At 55.0% G+C, this 17,289-nt stretch overlaps 7 protein-coding genes across 7 annotated transcripts; 4 read left to right on the top strand and 3 right to left on the bottom strand.

Moving 5' to 3' along the window:
- Positions 1-170: 170 nt before the first annotated feature.
- DSM5745_01754 (tRNA (cytosine-C5-)-methyltransferase) lies at positions 171-2,965 on the top strand (the record flags this gene model as incomplete). Its single annotated transcript, XM_026743770.1, has 4 exons — positions 171-191; positions 244-443; positions 506-2,611; positions 2,662-2,965. 4 exons carry the CDS (start codon positions 171-173, stop codon positions 2,963-2,965), a joined length of 2,631 nt encoding a protein of 876 aa, XP_026606933.1.
- Positions 2,966-3,894: 929 nt separating this feature from the next.
- On the top strand, positions 3,895-7,305 carry DSM5745_01753 (glycoside hydrolase family 35 protein; the record flags this gene model as incomplete). The annotated part of the gene is made up of 9 exons (XM_026743769.1): positions 3,895-4,029; positions 4,082-4,158; positions 4,208-4,510; positions 4,570-4,836; positions 4,884-4,899; positions 4,944-5,039; positions 5,088-5,222; positions 5,267-5,933; positions 5,978-7,305. 9 exons carry the CDS (start codon positions 3,895-3,897, stop codon positions 7,303-7,305), a joined length of 3,024 nt encoding a protein of 1,007 aa, XP_026606932.1.
- Positions 7,306-8,943: 1,638 nt separating this feature from the next.
- DSM5745_01752 (uncharacterized protein) lies at positions 8,944-9,350 on the bottom strand (the record flags this gene model as incomplete). The annotated part of the gene is made up of 2 exons (XM_026743768.1): positions 8,944-9,279; positions 9,336-9,350. The coding sequence occupies 2 exons, from the start codon at positions 9,348-9,350 to the stop codon at positions 8,944-8,946; spliced, it is 351 nt and encodes a 116-aa protein (XP_026606931.1).
- Positions 9,351-10,329: 979 nt separating this feature from the next.
- On the bottom strand, positions 10,330-11,942 carry bfr1 (putative nuclear segregation protein (Bfr1); the record flags this gene model as incomplete). The annotated part of the gene is made up of 3 exons (XM_026743767.1): positions 10,330-10,473; positions 10,527-11,705; positions 11,817-11,942. The coding sequence occupies 3 exons, from the start codon at positions 11,940-11,942 to the stop codon at positions 10,330-10,332; spliced, it is 1,449 nt and encodes a 482-aa protein (XP_026606930.1).
- Positions 11,943-12,335: 393 nt separating this feature from the next.
- On the top strand, positions 12,336-13,183 carry DSM5745_01750 (DNA-directed RNA polymerase core subunit RPB5; the record flags this gene model as incomplete). Its single annotated transcript, XM_026743766.1, has 3 exons — positions 12,336-12,434; positions 12,493-12,575; positions 12,658-13,183. 3 exons carry the CDS (start codon positions 12,336-12,338, stop codon positions 13,181-13,183), a joined length of 708 nt encoding a protein of 235 aa, XP_026606929.1.
- A 603-nt stretch (positions 13,184-13,786) lies between these two features.
- On the bottom strand, positions 13,787-15,284 carry DSM5745_01749 (uncharacterized protein; the record flags this gene model as incomplete). Its single annotated transcript, XM_026743765.1, has 2 exons — positions 13,787-13,904; positions 13,960-15,284. 2 exons carry the CDS (start codon positions 15,282-15,284, stop codon positions 13,787-13,789), a joined length of 1,443 nt encoding a protein of 480 aa, XP_026606928.1.
- A 388-nt stretch (positions 15,285-15,672) lies between these two features.
- Positions 15,673-16,839, top strand: DSM5745_01748 (iron-containing alcohol dehydrogenase; the record flags this gene model as incomplete). Its single annotated transcript, XM_026743764.1, has 1 exon — positions 15,673-16,839. The coding sequence occupies one exon, from the start codon at positions 15,673-15,675 to the stop codon at positions 16,837-16,839; it is 1,167 nt and encodes a 388-aa protein (XP_026606927.1).
- Positions 16,840-17,289: the final 450 nt, after the last annotated feature.

Genomic DNA, 17,289 nt, shown 5'->3' with positions numbered 1-17,289 from the left:
CTCAGTTTCGAACTGACCAATCTCCTGGTCGGCTCCGCACCGCCTTCCTGCTCCATCAAAATATGCTCGGGAGGGTTTTCCGGAATAGAAATGTTCCGGTGGGATCACTTGGGGCTCGAAAATTCCCCGAATACCCTCGCCGAGACCATCAGCCAATTACTGTCTTAGCCATGGGTAAGCGCGATAGGAAGGTTGGTTTGATTTTCGCTCTACTGGCTCTTTCATACTCTGACTCTGCTGCAGTTCAATAAGGGCGGTCGTGGTGGTGGACGCGGCGGCCAACGCTCCGAGCGCGGAAACTGGGAGGACATCCCCAAGGAGAACGAGCGGTTCGAGAAGTACTACAATGAGCAGGGCATCATTCCCGAGGAGGAGCGCGAGGTCTTCTGGGAGGCTATGCGGCGGGGTCTCCCCAACAGCTTCCGCTTCACGGGTTCAAAAGGGTATGTTTCTCATGAAAACGAAAAAGCCATTTTCGAGGCCAGCGCTGATAAGCCCTAAAAAGCCATGCGCTTTTCGTGCAGGAACGTCTGAAGAACTACTACATCCCCGAGATCACCGCCGTTCAGTATGAGGGCGCCAATGTCGAGCCGCCGCGCCCCGTCGACTGGTACCCCGACCGTCTTGCGTGGTCCATGACGACCCCCAAGCAGGTGATCCGTCGCTTTGCGCCGTTCGCGTCGTTCCAGAAGTTCCTTGTCGCCGAGACGGATGTTGGAAATATCAGCAGGCAGGAGGTTGTCAGTATGATTCCGCCGCTTCTGATGGACTTGCGCCCGGGCATGACGGTCCTGGACATGTGCGCTGCGCCCGGAAGCAAGTCCGCGCAGCTGATGGAGATGGTTCACGCCGGCGAGGAGGAGGCGATGCTTCAGGTTGCCAAGCAGGCGAAGGAGGGGACTGTTGGCCCCGAGCCCGCTGGGCCCGAGGGTCTGAACGATGATGGACGAACGACTGGCTTGCTTATCGCCAACGACAGCGACCACAAGCGTGCGCACATGTTGATCCACCAGATGAAGCGTCTTAGCTCGCCTAACCTTATCGTTACGAACCACGATGCCACCATGTACCCCTCCATCAAACTGCCGTCGAAGCCAAGCGAGGATGGCAAGCCCACCCCTAACAGATACCTCAAGTTCGACCGTATCCTCGCGGACGTGCCTTGCACTGGTGACGGTACGGCCAGAAAGAACTACGGTGTCTGGAGGGACTGGACTCCTCAGAACGCCGCCGGACTGTACGCTACTCAGGTCCGGATCCTTATCCGCGCACTGCAGATGCTGAAGGTTGGCGGTCGTGTGGTGTACTCCACATGCAGTTTGAACCCGATCGAGAACGAGGCCGTTGTTGCGACTGCGATTGAGCGTTGCGGTGGTCTGGAGAAGGTCAAGATTGTCGACTGCAGCAAGGAACTGCCTGGGTTGAAGCGTGTCGATGGATTAAAGTCTTGGAGGGTCATGGACCGGGAGAACCGTTGGTGGAACAACTGGAAGGAGGTCGAGGAGCAGAGGGCCCAGTCGGGCATTGCAGGTCTCGGCCGCCTCGCCGAGGGCATGTTCCCCCCTACTAGTGACCTGCCCCTCGAAAGGTGTATGCGCGTCTACCCTCATCTGCAGGACACTGGCGGTTTCTTCATCACGGTTCTGGAGAAGCAGTCTGAGATCAAGGCCAAGCCTGAGGATTCGTCTAAGGTGATCCCCAAGGGCACTGTGGCTGCTCTTGCGGAGGAGCTTGACTCGAAGAAGAGCGGTTCTGGCGAGCCGCTGGAGAAGATCGATGCGCTGGACGACCTGGTGCCCCATGACGAGCAGGCCGAGTTGGAGAAGGCGAAGAACGCTTCCGTCGCCGAGGCCACTCACCAGCCTCCCTACTCTGCCACTAGCCAAACCTCAGCGAAGAGGGATGCGGACACTGTCGAAGACGAACTCCCCGTTAAGCGCACCAAGCTCGACAGCGGAGCCGAAGTTGTGATCGGAGACCGTCCAGTCCACCAACCTCCCCCTGCCCAGGAACCCGATGTCCCGACATCCGATGCCACTCCCACTCCCGCACCTACAGATACCCCCCAGGCGTCAGCCCCCGAAGCTCAGGCGAAGCCCGTAAAGCGGAAACCGGGCCAGCCCATCGAGGAGCCCTTCAGATACCTGGACCCCAACCACGAAGAGCTCCAGCCGATCTTCGACTTCTTCCAGATCTCAGACCGCTTCCCCCGCGACCGGTTCATGGTCCGCAACGCCGAGGCGACTCTGTCAAGAACCGTCTACTACACCAGCGCTCTCGCCCGCGATATCCTCGTCGCCAACCAGGGCCAAGGTCTCAAGTTCGTCCACTGCGGTGTGAAGATGTTCGTCAAGCAGGACGCCCAGCGTCTCGATGTCTGCCGCTGGCGTATCCAGACTGACGGTCTGCGCATTGTCGAGCCATGGCTGGGCCCTGCTCGCGCCGTTACCCTGACTGAGAAGGAGACCTTCCGCAAGCTCCTCGTGGAGATGTTCCCCAAGGTCGACGGTGGCGGCTGGCAGAACCTCGGCGAGATTGGCGAGCGCGTGAGGGATATCCCCATGGGATGCAGCATCATCTACATCCAGCCCGAAGGAGAGGACAAGTTCAGGTACGTTGCGCACCCACCATGATTTTAAATCAGTTTACTAACTTTCCCAGCGAACGAATGGTCCTCCCGCTCTGGCGCTCTCTGCACTCCGTCAACCTCATGCTTCCCAAGGAAGACCGCCGCGCACTGCTCCTCCGTATCTTCAACGACTCCACCCCCGTCCTCAACACGACGATGAAGCGCGACCAGCAGGCCGCAGCACAGCCTTCTGCTGTGGAAGCCCTCGCTACGGAAGAGGAGGCCATCAAGGAGGAGAACCTTATCCTCGGCCAGGACGAGCAGGAGCAGATGGATACGCGGGAGACGTACACCAAGGCGAACGAGGAAGAGGACCGAAGCAACACAACTGTATAATTAGGGCTATTCATAGAATAAAAGCTGCGTTTTTTCCTTCTACGCTCGGTGTCCTCGGTTGCCTCGCCAACAAGGGAGATAAAATGGGAAGGAGCGATCGAGGTCATTGCCGGTCGTTCCTGCCAATTACAATCTCATTGATGATGGGTCGCGCCTTCCCATTTTACTCGTCTCGTGTACCTGCTCACCAGGAAGGTACGTACGCCGGGCCAAGGTCGCTCTTTCCTCAACCTGATCTAACCCTAGAAGGACCGGAGATGAGCTCCGATTATTAGAGTGCGGGCCGTACGATGCTTGCATACATGCACCTAGTCATTCGGGTAAAGTAGAACTCTAGGCTGCGGCAGTAAACATCCAACGGATAATTAGGACCGTCGGTCTGATCCCTGTCTGTTGCCAGGGTAGTCATCTGGAGAAGCAGTACGCAGTATACCGGTTCCCTACCTCAGTGCCTTTGTAAAGGCCCTGAAGCTCTGCATTGCACGTTGAACGGACCATGATATAATTGACACTTGGTGTGGCCACTGGATGATGCGGTTGTCGTTTAGGTATTGCTGACCGATGCCAGGGCCTGGGATGCGGAGAAATTCCCCCGCGATCGACTCTCCTCTCCTGTCCGCCCACCTCACTCCACCTCATCTATCCAACCTTGGCTCCGGCTTGGACGTCTGGCGAGATGATTTCGTCATTGGGATCCAGATTACCTCCCCTCTTGTCCCGAAGCAAGGGTCTGCCGGGAGCTGCTCCATGATTCGAAGCCAGGCCAGCTCAATGCAGGTGCTTACACCCACTTAGCCGGACGGAATTAACCCATTCTCGAGGAGAGGCGGGGTTGCGTCTGGTCAAAGGATTAATATGATGCACTCCCCGCAGGAATGCGATCTGGAGCCTTGCAGCTCGTCTAGGCTTTTGCCGTGGAGTCGATCGTCATGAGATTGTTGCGAGTCGGTGCAGCTGCCCTGCTGGCAGCTCAGGCAGCTGGTGTTGCGCTTACCCATAAGCTCAATGGCTTTACAATCACGGAGCATCCGGACCCTGAGAAGCGTGATTTGTTGCAGGAATACGTGTGTTTTCTCTTGTCGGGCTGAAAAGACCGTGGTCTAACGGAATGAGTAGGTCACCTGGGACGACAAGTCCCTCTTCATCAATGGAGAGAGGGTCATGATCTTCGCCGCTGAAATTCATCCGTGGAGGTATGCCATTTCTTCCTCTCCTATGTACTGCATACGCTGACCCCAGCAGACTCCCAGTCCCCTCGCTATGGACCGACATCCTCCACAAAGTCAAAGCCCTCGGCTTCAACACCATTTCATTCTATGTCGACTGGAACCTCCTGGAAGGAAAGCCTGGAGAGTACAGAGCTGAAGGGAGTTTCGCCTGGGAACCGTTCTTCGACGCGGCTTCGGAACTGGGTATCTGGCTCATTGCGCGTCCGGGCCCTTACATCAACGCGGAAGCTTCTGGAGGCGGGTTCCCGGGATGGCTGCAGAAGCTCAATGGGACTATTCGGTCAGCTGATCAGAGTTACCTGGATGCTACGGAGAAGTAAGCCACTCCTGTTTTGTTCTGTTATTAATTGGGATGCATGGACTGACGCGCAGCAGCTACATTTCCCACATCGGCGCAGTCATTGCCAAATATCAGATCACCAATGGCGGGCCTGTGATCCTCTACCAACCTGATAACGAGTACAGTGGAGGCTGCTGTGGGCAGGAGTTTCCCAACCCGGATTACTTCCAATACGTCATCGACCAGGCTCGAAGGGCGGGAATTGTTGTTCCCACAATCAGCAACGATGCTTGGCCGGGTGGACATAATGCTCCTGGGACTGGAAAGGGCGAGGTTGATATCTACGGGCATGATAACTATCCGTACGTTGCCAATTGACTATTTCTACACGCAGTGCTAATGGTGATAGGCTTGGATTTGATTGTGTATGTGAATCACCAGGAAGAAGTTCTTCAGCTAACAGAGGCAGGCGAATCCGGATGTATGGCCTGAAGGCAATCTCCCAACTGACTACCGCGATTTGCATCTTGAAATTAGCCCATCGACACCTTACACCTTGGTTGAGGTAAGTGTCTCTCTTTCCTGTCGCATGTTTGAATGCTAAAGAGTGCAGTACCAAGTCGGCGCATTCGACCCATGGGGAGGACCTGGTTTCGAGAAATGCGCTGCTCTTACTGGCTACGAGTTCGAAAGGGTGTTCCATAAGAACACCTTCAGCTTTGGAGTGGGCATTCTCGGTCTGTACATGGTACGTCATGGCCATCTCTTTACGAGACTCGTCTAACCCTCCAGACCTTCGGCGGGACGAACTGGGGCAACCTCGGTCATCCAGGCGGATATACCTCTTACGACTACGGCTCCCCCATTGCCGAGACGCGAGAAATCTACAGAGAGAAGTACAGTGAGCTCAAGCTGCTTGCAAACTTCATCAACTCGTCTCCGGGCTACCTCCTAGCCACCCCAGGCACATTGACAAACACGACATACACCAACACGGCGGACCTAACAGTGACGCCGTTGCTTGGAAACGGCACCGGCTCGTTCTTCGTGCTCCGCCACAGCGCCTATAACAGCCTGGCGTCTACTCCGTATAAACTCCGGCTCCCGACAAGTGCTGGAAACCTGACGGTCCCCCAGCTCGGAGGGTCGTTGGTGCTCAATGGGCGTGATTCTAAGATTCATCTTGTTGATTTCGATGTTGCCGGTACGAACATTCTGTACTCAACTGCTGAAGTCTTCACTTGGAAGGAGTTTCATAACGGCAAGGTCCTTGTGCTGTTTGGTGGGCCTGGGGAGCATCATGAACTTGCGGTCTCCTCCAAGGAGAAGGCAAAGGTCGTTGAGGGGTCCAAGTCCGGCATCTCTTCCAAGCAAATCCGCGGTGCTGTGGTGGTTGCTTGGGATGTTGAGCCTACACGGCGTATCATTCAGATTGGTGATCTGAAGATACTTCTTCTCGGTATGTCCTCCTTTCAACTAATAACATGGTAGCTGATAGATTAGACCGAAACTCGGCATACAACTACTGGGTGCCGCAACTCGGCACAGAGAAAAGCATCCCATACAGCACAAAGGACGCCATCGCTGCGTCTGTAATCGTCAAAGCCGGATACCTCGTCCGCACTGCCTTCGTCAAGGGTAGCGCCCTGCACCTTACAGCTGACTTCAATGCCACCACTCCGGTCGAAGTCATCGGAGCACCGAAGGCAGCAAAGAACCTCTTCATCAATGGCAAGAAAGCCCACCACGCAGTCGACAAGAACGGAATATGGAGCACGGAGGTCAAGTACTCCCCTCCAGAGATCGGTCTCCCTGATCTAGGAAGCCTGAAGTGGAAATCAATCGACACCCTCCCAGAGATACAAACAAACTACGACGACTCTGCCTGGCCAGATGCGGACCAACCTACCCAGAACACAATCTACCCCCTCAAAACTCCCACCTCACTCTACGCCGGCGACTACGGCTTCCACACAGGCTACCTCCTCTTCCGCGGGCACTTCACCGCAAACGGTCGCGAGAGCAACTTCTCCATCCAAACCCAAGGCGGGCAAGCCTTTGGCTCGTCCGTCTGGCTAAGCGGCAAATACCTAGGCTCCTGGACCGGGTCAAACGACTACCAAGACCACAACGCAACGTATACCCTTCCCTCCCTCACAGCAGGAGAAGAGTACGTTTTCACCGTAGTGGTTGACAACATGGGCCTAAACGAGAACTGGGTCGTCGGGCAAGACGAGATGAAGAAGCCCCGCGGGATCCTCAACTATGAACTGACCGGCCACGATGCTAGCGACATAACGTGGAAACTAACCGGTAACTTCGGCGGCGAGGACTACATCGATAAATCGCGCGGCCCATTGAACGAGGGCGGGCTTTACGCCGAGCGACATGGGTACCACCAGCCCTACCCGCCCTCAAAGTCCAAGGGGTGGAAATCATCGACCCCGCTCAAGGGTCTCTCGAAACCCGGCATTTCCTTCTACACGACTTCGTTTGACCTTGATATCGAATCTGGCTGGGACGTCCCGATCTTCTTCGAATTCGGCAACAGCACGACTCCCGCACCCGCGTATAGAGTGCAGCTATACGTGAACGGATGGCAGTACGGGAAGTACGTGAACAATATAGGTCCGCAGACGAGGTTCCCGGTGCCAGAGGGAATACTCAACTATCAGGGGACGAACTGGGTCGCGGTTACGCTTTGGGCGCTGGAAAATAGCGGTGCGAAATTGGATAGTTTTGAGCTGGTGCATGGGACGCCGGTTAGGACAGCGCTGGATGTTGAGATCGCTAATGGGGTTAAGTATCAGCCCAGGAAGGGCGCTTATTAGGATCGCGATAGCTGCTGTAAATATTGGCAGGGTAGTGAGTGAGTTAGTGAGATATTTGAGCGAGAATCGAGTCGAGACCGGAGTCTCCGTAGATCGATCAAGGGTTGTCCGAGCAGGGGCCATCCCCAGCCACCGAATAAAACCAGCTGCACCAGTCACCAGCGCATAAAACCACCCACGCCCCCGATAATCCCAGCATTATTGTCCCATTCCATGCGAGACATCATCCCATCGCGTGTCTCATACACAATAAGCTTACGCAAGAAACACCGTCATCCGAAAACAATGCCACGGCATATACTTGCGCTATCGAGACAAACAAAGCCCTAACGAACCGTCTACCTGCGAAACCTGCATTATCGCTCAAACGGCCGACAGCCGACATTCAAACGGACAGCTACAGCGACAGACGCAATGCCGCCTCCACTCCCACCTCTCCAGTTCCACGAGCGCTTTAGTACCCCTTCCACAGACAAATCCACAACCATCCCTATCCACCGCGCCTCAACTCCCAATCTCGCCGCAAACGCAAACGCCATCCCCATCATCCCCCGCGACTCAGACAACGACTCCAAAACAACCCACATCACGCACAACGCGATCTCCATCCCCTCAACCTACGGGCGCATCGAAAACCCCCCAAACCCGGGCGTCGTGGTCGGCGCAACCCTCGGCGCAGTCGCCGGCTTCCTACTGCTCCTATACCTCCTCTACCTCTCCCTGACATCGGGCCGGCGCTTCAGCCCCTCCACCATCGCGACCTCAACGACGCCATCCGAAATCGTGGACGTGGGGATTCGGAATCGACGGGGCCCGCGCTCGGGCGTGTCGAGGCGTGGGCGGGATGCGATTATCGTTGAGGAGAGCCTGACGAGTGACTCTCGTTCTCGGTCTAATGGGGGGGAAGGGGGTGCGGTTGTGGAGGTTATTGAGGAGGAGAGCGTTGTTGATCCGCCGCCTAGCTCGAGGTATCGGTCCAGGTCGAGGAGTCGGAGTCGGAGTCGGAGTAGTAGTGAGTCGAGGAGTCGGAGTGATCGGTATCGGAGAAGGGCGTATGGGGGGAGTGAGTTTAGTGGGAGGTCTTGAGCTAGTGCGTTGAGGCAAGATTGATGGTTTGACGGGAGGTTGTTTGGTTGGGATGGTTATGCGATGTTACAATTTGCGACTTGGTGCGATGCGATGCGATTCTCAGGATGTTATGTTATGCTACGATATGATACCATTATGATATGACTGTTAATGATAATGAGATGAATCAATGCCGTTGTACGGAGTATTTACTTATCTAACCCGAACACAAGGAGCGACGTTCTCGCGTGTAAAGACGCAAAGGATATCAATAATAGTTCATGACCGCAAACTGACTTCTCAACAGACTGAATGGGAACCAGTCAAACATCATATCATGCCCAGTAGAATCAATTCTAAGCCAAGCGCCGAACATAAAAAAGAAAAGATCAAGGAAAGGAAAAGAAAAGACCCAAGCGAGCGAACAGACTAGACTCCACGAGCCATATCGAATCTACCGAACGTCGCGCAACGAGCGATGTGAGGCCGAGTCACACCCGCTGCCCCTGCCACCTGCAACTTGCAACTTGCAACTTCCAACTCGCAACTCGCAACATATCAACCATCCTCCTAAAACAGGATATCCAAGCAGCAACAGCATGCCAGACCCGCCAACAATCCCGCGCAGAGACCGCCGCCGCCTCCACCGCCTCGCTGCTCCTCAGGGTAGTACCCGGGCTGTTGCTGCGGCGGGTACCCACCGTTGGGTGGGTAGTACATCGGCTGCTGCTGCTGGGGCGGGTATCCCTGCGGCGGAGGCGTCGGATATCCGTATGGCGCTTGACCCTGGCCGTACTGTTGTGGTGGAGGAGACGCGCCGTAGTAGTCTTGTCCGGCGCCCGGGGGAGGGGTTGGGTGGCTGTAGGGGTCGTGGACGGGGGCTGGGTAGGAAGGAGGAGGGCCGTCCTGGTTTGGTGTTAGTGTTGGCTTTTATGGGAAGTTGGATGATGAGAGCGACATACGGGTTTGTAGGACATTTTGTTGGAGATGGGAGAGAGTAGATGGAGTGTTTGTTTAAGGTCAAAGAAGGTGTTGTCGGGATAAAGTGTTGGGGATGGCGGAGATGGCGCAAGAAGTGGTATTGGCGCCGAGATTCCGAATGAGGTGTTCGTTATTTATTTAGCGGATGTTTAGACGCAGCAAAGAAAGAAAGCAGATGGTATTAGAATAAGGTCTTGTATGGCGTACAGAGAATGCTTGAAAGAGAGATTATGTTCTGGAAGAGGAGGATGGAAGAAGAGAGAAGGAGTGGAGATGCCAGCGCTCAAAAACTACAACTTGTACGCAGCCTAGCAGGAACTTGGCGCCACGGTTCGGGTTAGGCAGCGCTATTCACCTGTCAAAATTGCCAATCGAGAATCGAGATAGCTTTGATCTGGTCTGGTCTACATTTCTACTTGAGAACCCGTTGGCCACTGGCCAATTGATGCGGCGCTTACGAGTCAGAAAGGGTGGCTGTTCCAGTCCAGACGCCTCCTTTTTGCACAGCCACTACTCCATATAGCCAATCCTGATTGACTCACATGAATACGAATTTACTCCGTAGTTCTCGGGTATCGGGCTACGGCAAATTTTGAGAGATGAAGATGAAATGCAACCGCTTCTTGTTTCCAACTCAGATCAAAACGTATAATTCGCTCAAAGCCTCGCTTCCCTGCACGCTTTCGCTTTCGAGGAGAGAGAGGGGAGATCAATTACATGAAGGAATATAATAACAACAAGAACCAATGCCTTGAGGGAGCATCATCGTAACAAAAAGGGATGGTAGAAATGAGGACGGAGATGGGATAGGTAGTATGATAGAGGGATGGTGCGGGATGGATGACGATAAGCGTAAGAAAAGGGGTGTAGGAATGCTATACTTTTGGAGGATCCGCAGATCTAACGTACGGAGTAACGTCAAGAGTAGGTATCCGCTCATGCAACGCTTATGTATGCAGTTCTATCGGCGATCGTTTAGGCCTTCTCCTCCAGGGAGGCCTTGTTGAGGTCGTCGGCCACCTCAGCAGCCGCATCCTTCTCGGTCTTTCCATTGGCCTCGGTGGCCGTGGTCTCTTCCGCGTCCAGGCGGGCGATCTCTTCCTTGGCCTTGTTGATATTCTAAAGTACACTGTTAGCCTCATAATTTCATCAGAGATGAAGGGAGAGCCTACCTCTTCAGTCTTAGCGGCCTGGTCCTTCTTCCACTCGGTAATCTTGGCCGCGAGCTTCTCAACAACAGCAGGGACGTCGGACTGGTTCATGGGAGGGTCGATCTTGACCTTGGCAAAGTCCTCGATGATACCAACGTTCATGTTGAACTTGCTCTCGGCAGGGGTAGACGGCGCAGGGCTGGCACTGGCGCTGCCCTTCTTACCCTTCTTACCCTTCTTGCCACCGGTGCCGATGAAGTAGTCGTCCTCATCCTTCTTCAGGACCTTCATACCCTTGATACCGGAGTCATCAACCTTGCGGCCAACTTCGGCACGGAACTCGGAGGTCTGGTCCTTCTTGTCGCTGAGGCCGAGGGAAGCAAAGTCGTAGGAGGGGTTGAAGTGGCGGATAAGACCTTGCGCAGTGAGAATCTCGTCGGTGTAAGCAAGGCGAGAAGCCTCCTCCAGCTTCTTGTCGGCAATCTTCCTCTTCTTCTCCCGCTCGAAAGCCTCGCGCTGGGCCTTTTGCTTCTCCCGGCGGATCCTCCAGGCCTCGTCCTCGTACTCCTTGTAGGCCTTGCGAGCCTTGTAGTAGTTGTCCTTGACTTCACGGATGGCGGTCCACTTGGCCTGCTGCTCGCCGTGGAGCTTGGTGCGCTCGTCACGCAGAGCGTTCAGGTTCTTGAAGGCGCCATCCTGCTCAGCCTTGATCGCGTCAAGTTCCTTCTGGATCTCGCTGTACTTGTCGCTCAGGGCCTTGGCCTCAGGGTTGTCGAGGGTCTTCTTGAGGGTAGCAATCTGGGTCTTCAGGTCGTTAATAACCTTCTGGGCCTCGTCGAGGCTGGCGAAGTTCTTGCGCTGCTTGCGCATGCTCGAGATATCGGCGAGGATCTTCTTTTCGTCGACAAGACGCAGAGTACCAGAGTCGACCTGCTTCTCCAGGCGGGCAATTTCACGGTCAAGCTCTTCGACGTTCTTGAAGGACATGCGGATGCGGGAGTTGTTCTGCTCGGCAATGCGGGCCTTGAGCGTCGCATCGAGGGCATTGATCTTTTCCTGGGTGCTGGTTCGCGAGGCCTTGAATCCGGACTGCTTCTGGCGGATGGAGGAGAGCTCAGCGCGGAGTTCCTGCTGTCTCTTTGCGGTGGGGGAGTCCTGGTTGTTGGGCTTGGCGGTCTCGATCTTGGCCTTGACTTGGTTCTACCAGCACTCAGTATATGGACAGCAATTGAGGGCGTAAGAGACAAGTATAGTCCCACGTGACAAATCCAATGGGCTGTGCGACAGCAATTGAACGAAAAGGGTACATACCAGTTTCTCCTGAACAGCGGCGTGCTCCTTCTCAGCCTGAGCGAGAGCAGCCTTGAAGGCCTCCTCGTCGGGCCTGGTCGGCCTCACCTTGGGCTCAGAGGCCTCGGACTTGACAGCAGCGGCCATATTATTTACCGTAGGTACGTGGGGATTCCGAAAGACAAAACGACCGAACGGACTCGAGGCAGAAATTGGAGCCCGAGAAAACAAATCCCCGAGGAAGAATCCCAAAAGGGGGAAATATAGAAAGAGAGAGAAAAGAAAGATAGGAAAAAGAGAGGATTTGGAGTGAGAGGAAAGGGAAAAGAATAAGGTGGAAGATCTGTCTGGCCTTTAGGATTCTGGGGCTTTCTGGCGTTTCATTGGCGGCGCTTACCGTTGGCGCTCTTAGCGCTCGCCCGATTTTTCGAACTCTCCGTTGTTCCTCTCCGAAGCTTCACTTTTGTCTCAGCTAGGAATTATCTGCGCCCGCCCTTTCGCTCTTTATCACGCCCTCCCTAATCTCAGTACTCTTTCGCGATGGATGACGAATTCAACTATTCCGCCGACGACGCCGAGCGCGAGACCATCCGCGTCTGGCGCACATGGCGAACAGTTTTTGAGATGCTGCAGGACCGCGTACGATAGCGTTCTTTGTTCGAAATACAGTCGCAAGGACACTAATCTGGAATGACAGGGCTACGAAGTAACAGACGAAGAAGTCAAGATCGAGCTGGACGAATTCAAAAGCAAATACGTCGGTGAAAAAGGATACCCAAGGTGCGACTCTATCCCCGCCAGTCGACTGACTCCCTCTTCACAATAAAACAAAGAGACACATCTAACGAAGCCATCTCTCCAGCCGCGAAAAGCTCAAGATCCAAGCCCGCCCCACCGAAGCCATGAAAGCGAAATACACACCCCTTCCCTCCCCCTCAAACCGCGACCCGCAACCAGACTGCGGCACAATCTACATCGAATTCTGCCCGGACGACAGCGGCATTGGCACAAAGCAAGTCCGAACCTTCAACCACACCGTCGACGAAGGAAACTTCCACACTGGAGTCTTCATCACCAAGACGCCCATCTCCCCCTCCGCCGTCCGTCTGCTTAGCGGCATCCCCGGCCGAATCTGCGAGCACTTCCAGGAGCAGGATCTACTGGTGAACATCACGCGGCACGAGCTCGTCCCGAAACACGTGCTTCTGAGCCCCGAGGAGAAGGGCAAGCTTCTGCAGAGATACCGGTTGAAGGAGTCGCAGCTGCCTAGAATCCAGGTGTCGGATCCTGTTGCGAGGTACCTGGGTCTTAGGCGCGGGCAGGTTGTGAAGATTATCCGGAAGAGTGAGACTGCGGGCAGATATGCCAGTTACCGCTGGGTTATCTGATCGTCGCCGAGATGGTTGGATACAGGGTATCATTCCGCTCTTGGACAGTCCGAAACTATACCCCGCGACGATAAAAGATCCGGATGCGATGGCGGAGATGGGGAGAGGCCGCCAATACGAGGGAATCACATCTCTACAAGAAAGGAAGAAAAGAAAATAAAAAGGCATTGGGCAGCATGGCGTACCGGCGAAGAAATTTTCAGGACGGTGTTATATCCTTGTTTCTCCTTCATGGTGTATTTCAGTGCTGGTTTAATTGACCAACATCAACCTTACCATATTATAAACTGTACAATTTATCTAACAATAGAGTGCATGCAGAAGTCGCAGAGTCCGAGCATCGGTCTGGTTCTTAGGTCGAATCGGCATTGACTGCCCACAATTGGGACTCCCAAAATCAGAATCTTCCAAGGCATCAGAACTCTCCCTGTTTATCCACTCGACTATATGTTCAACTCTATGAATGGGAACAGCGTGACTGAATGGCAAGCCTGGCATCCGGTTCAGCTAACACATAACTCACGATAGCAGTTTCCCATCGATACTCTAACACCTAGCTAAAAGTCGCGCCCGCTATCGTCGTGAATCGTGATACATGGCAGGCTAAAGAATCGGTCTCAACCAGTCCCTCCTGTGGATGCGCATAATCAAGTTGCGATCCTGGGGAGGCTTAACACCTTCGACTATCTCGAACCCGATAGACTCCAGCGTGGAGATCATACTGGACTGCGTCAGCGCTCATCATGGAGACAGGGGGCTTTCTAGACAACACATACTCGGGATGATTTGCAGCACATTCAAGGACCACAGTATCGGTCCGCTGATCATACAACCAGCAGTGATGAACCAAAGAGCTCATGTTCTGCTTCAGCTGTTTCGGCTCGAGAAAGTTCTCGTCCCCCATCAGGCACCGTATGCCGCGGTCGAACTCGGAAGCGTTGCCCAGTGCGCGGCCAACGGGATCTTCCAGCACCCAAAACAGCTCGCAGAATCCCGTTGGCGCTGAGTCCCAGCAGGCTAGGACGGGGAAAGAGTTTTGGCTGCACATGCGGTCTTCTAGGAAACTGGCATGTTCGTGGATTGACGCTGTTTGCGGGAGGGCCGTATCCTGCGGTCTCTTCCGCAGCCAATCGTATACTAGTCTCAGGTCGTTCGCTTGTTCGGCGTCAAGGCAGAGGTCTGGCCCTGAGCTGCGGCCGTTCGATCCATCCTCCGGTTTTTGTTGTTGTCGAGTGGCTTCGATCGTGGGCAGGACGGGAATGCGGAATGTCAAATATTCCCCGCCGCTTGGGATATATCGGACATAGAACACTTCGCCTTGTTTATATGCTTTCGGGCGCAGTGGGTGGAGGACGTCTCCCGTATACGTATACTGCAGGGACTGCGGCGGGTAGTACGGCGGAAGAAAACAGCCGGATGTGTTGGGGCCGGCGCCAAAGGGAAACCCTACCCCGAGCGAGTCGAGGGAGCCAGACGGGGTTGGATAGGACTTCCCCGGTGTTGGCGTTACCGCGCTGATGCTGAAGAGGTGGATCCTAGGGTCGAGCTCCCAGAAAGCCTTCTGGCTGATGAACATATGCGGCAACTCTATCCTGTCCCCTTTCAAGCCGACAGACGAGTCCTTGCTCGCGAGCATGCCTACACGTTCAACCTTCACCATTTGATCTTTTCGGCTCAGGATCCCACGAGGTTCGACAATCAGATGCCATGAGTTGGTCTTATTCGGTCCATTTGAAGGATGAGGTAGTTCGGACGATTTTAACGAAGGCTCCGGCTCCTGGAAGTACCAGAAGAACGTCACCCATAACACCATGGCTGTAATTCTGGTCGGCGCGCTGCCTGGTTTCAAGTCTTCGCAGGATGGCAGGGACAGCGAGGAGAGATATATTCTGTCGTTCTCGAGGGTAGGAGTCGTAAACGCACGCGATTCAGGCTCCTTGCTGTTCGGCGGCCGGGCGACCTTTGTCGATAGGCAGACGGTCCATTCTGGCGGGAACGAGTTGTATTGAGCGTGGTCTTTGGTGGTAAATTTGAAGCCCCCAAATACTTCGGAGACCTTCACTTGGATGCCATTGGGGAGAAAGCAAGTGTCGTTCCTCATTCTCGGTGTCTGGTGGCTGGAAATGAGACATGTTCTTATGCGTCTTGGGAAGGATGAAAGTCGTGGTCGAGTAAGCATATAACGCCTGTGTGGTCAGGTTGACGTCAAACAAGAGGTTGAACCACTTCGTGGCGGCATCTCTTCACCTTGGACATTGTTTTATCCCCCCCCGGCCCAATGACTAGATAACTAGATCCGGGTTCCGCTCTTCGGCAGCGTTCAGCCCGATTCGGATCGTCGGTTGCTCGTGCACTGTGGATCGAAGCTTACGGAGTATGTATATCCATAAGCTCCGGAGCGGCCCTTCTTCCAGCTACGCGCAGTATATAACATTGGATAGCCATTGCCCTCGCTACCGACAATCGAGTCAATCCAACTGTGTGCAAGAATGGACTCTTCTCCCACTCCCACCTCTGGAGTCTGGAAGCCCAACGGTCTCCAAGCCCTCCATTACGGGCCCGGCGCCGTCCAACAACACATCCGCTCTCTCCTCCCGTCGCCAACCTCAAGGGCCTTCATCGTGACGGGAAACAGCCTCTCCACCAAGACCCCGCTCATCAAGCAGCTCGAGTCCTGGCTGACCCCTTCCCACCACGCCGCCACATGCGACTCCGTCAAGGAGCACGCCCCCATCGCCCAGATCGACGAAGCAACCACCCAAGTGCTCGCCCTCGAGAACATCGACACCATCATATCCGTCGGCGGTGGCAGCCCCATCGACACAGCAAAGGCCATCTCCCACCGCGTGCACGAAAAGTCCGGCTCCGCCTCCTTTCTCCACCACATCGCCATCCCGACCACTCTCTCCGCAGCAGAGTGCACCTTCGGCGCCGGCTACACGCGTGCAGACGGCACAAAGACCGGCATCGCCCACTCTAGCCTCGCTCCCAGCGTCATCATCTACGACCCCCATTTCACGGCCTACACGCCCCCCTCCCTCTTCGCCAGCACAGGGCTGCGCGCCCTCGACCACGCCATCGAGTTGCAGTACCACCCCACCGCCACCCTCCCCTGCCAGTGGGCGTGTCTCAGTGCCGTGCGCGAGCTCTTCGACAACCTCCCCAAGTACCTTGCCCATCCTCGTAATGATGACGTCATGATCAGGCTGTGTCTGGCGGCGTTTGCGAGCCTGGGGTTCTTGGGGCTCAACGCCGGCAGCGGACTGGGGCTCAGCCATACGCTGGGGTATGCGCTCGGGAGCCCATATGGCATTCCGCACGGGATTACCAGTTGCATGACGCTGGGCCGGGTGGTGAAGCTGAAGGCGCGGGCGGATGCCAAGGACGCCGCGGCCATTGCGAAGGTCCTGGATCACGTCCCTGGAGCAAAGCGCAGTGGGAATGATCTTGTTGATGCCGAGGAGGTCGGGGATAGGATTTTGGCTCTTGTTGACCAGCTGGGGTTCACTACTACGTTGGCGGAGAAGGGGGTGGATAGAAGCGAGATCGAGAACATCCTGGCAAAGTGTGCCCTTTCCCTGCCGGATCAGGGCAGGACCGAGGCCGGGCAGAAGACCCTCGGCGCGATCAGGGAGTTGGTCAAGGAGTTGTTCTGAACGCCTACGTAGGAAATTGTGCACTTATCAGATATATCTCACCTTGAATCCTGGGTAGCTATTTATGATAAGCCAAGTACCGTACCTACAGCATCAACTGCCGACAACGGGGCGGTCCATTTCAAGTGACAACATGCGCTCATTCACTCTTCCACGACTCAAAGTTGTATACGAGCTTGAAAGAACGTGAAAATCCACAATTGGCTATCATAATCGAAAATACGAGCTTGACACCCTTTTTGAGTAAAGCCTGTGTCCATCTTTCCTGCTATCTCGTGTTTCCTTCAGCCGCCAAACCAAAGACGGCGGAGCATCGGCGGAGTCTTGCATTGATCTCACAGCCTCAGGCTTGGCTTCGGTGGCTTGGGAGCTGCTTGTCCAATGATGGCTACTAATACGAGCTCTTGTGCTTGCGATGATCAGCTTGCAGCTGCGAGCTGAGAGCTGAGA

This window comes from Aspergillus mulundensis, assembly GCF_003369625.1.
Source record: "Aspergillus mulundensis strain DSM 5745 chromosome Unknown scaffold_1, whole genome shotgun sequence".
NCBI lineage: Eukaryota > Fungi > Ascomycota > Eurotiomycetes > Eurotiales > Aspergillaceae > Aspergillus > Aspergillus mulundensis.
Note: the sequence above shows the minus strand (reverse complement) of the source record. Positions and strands in the feature narration are given on the sequence as shown.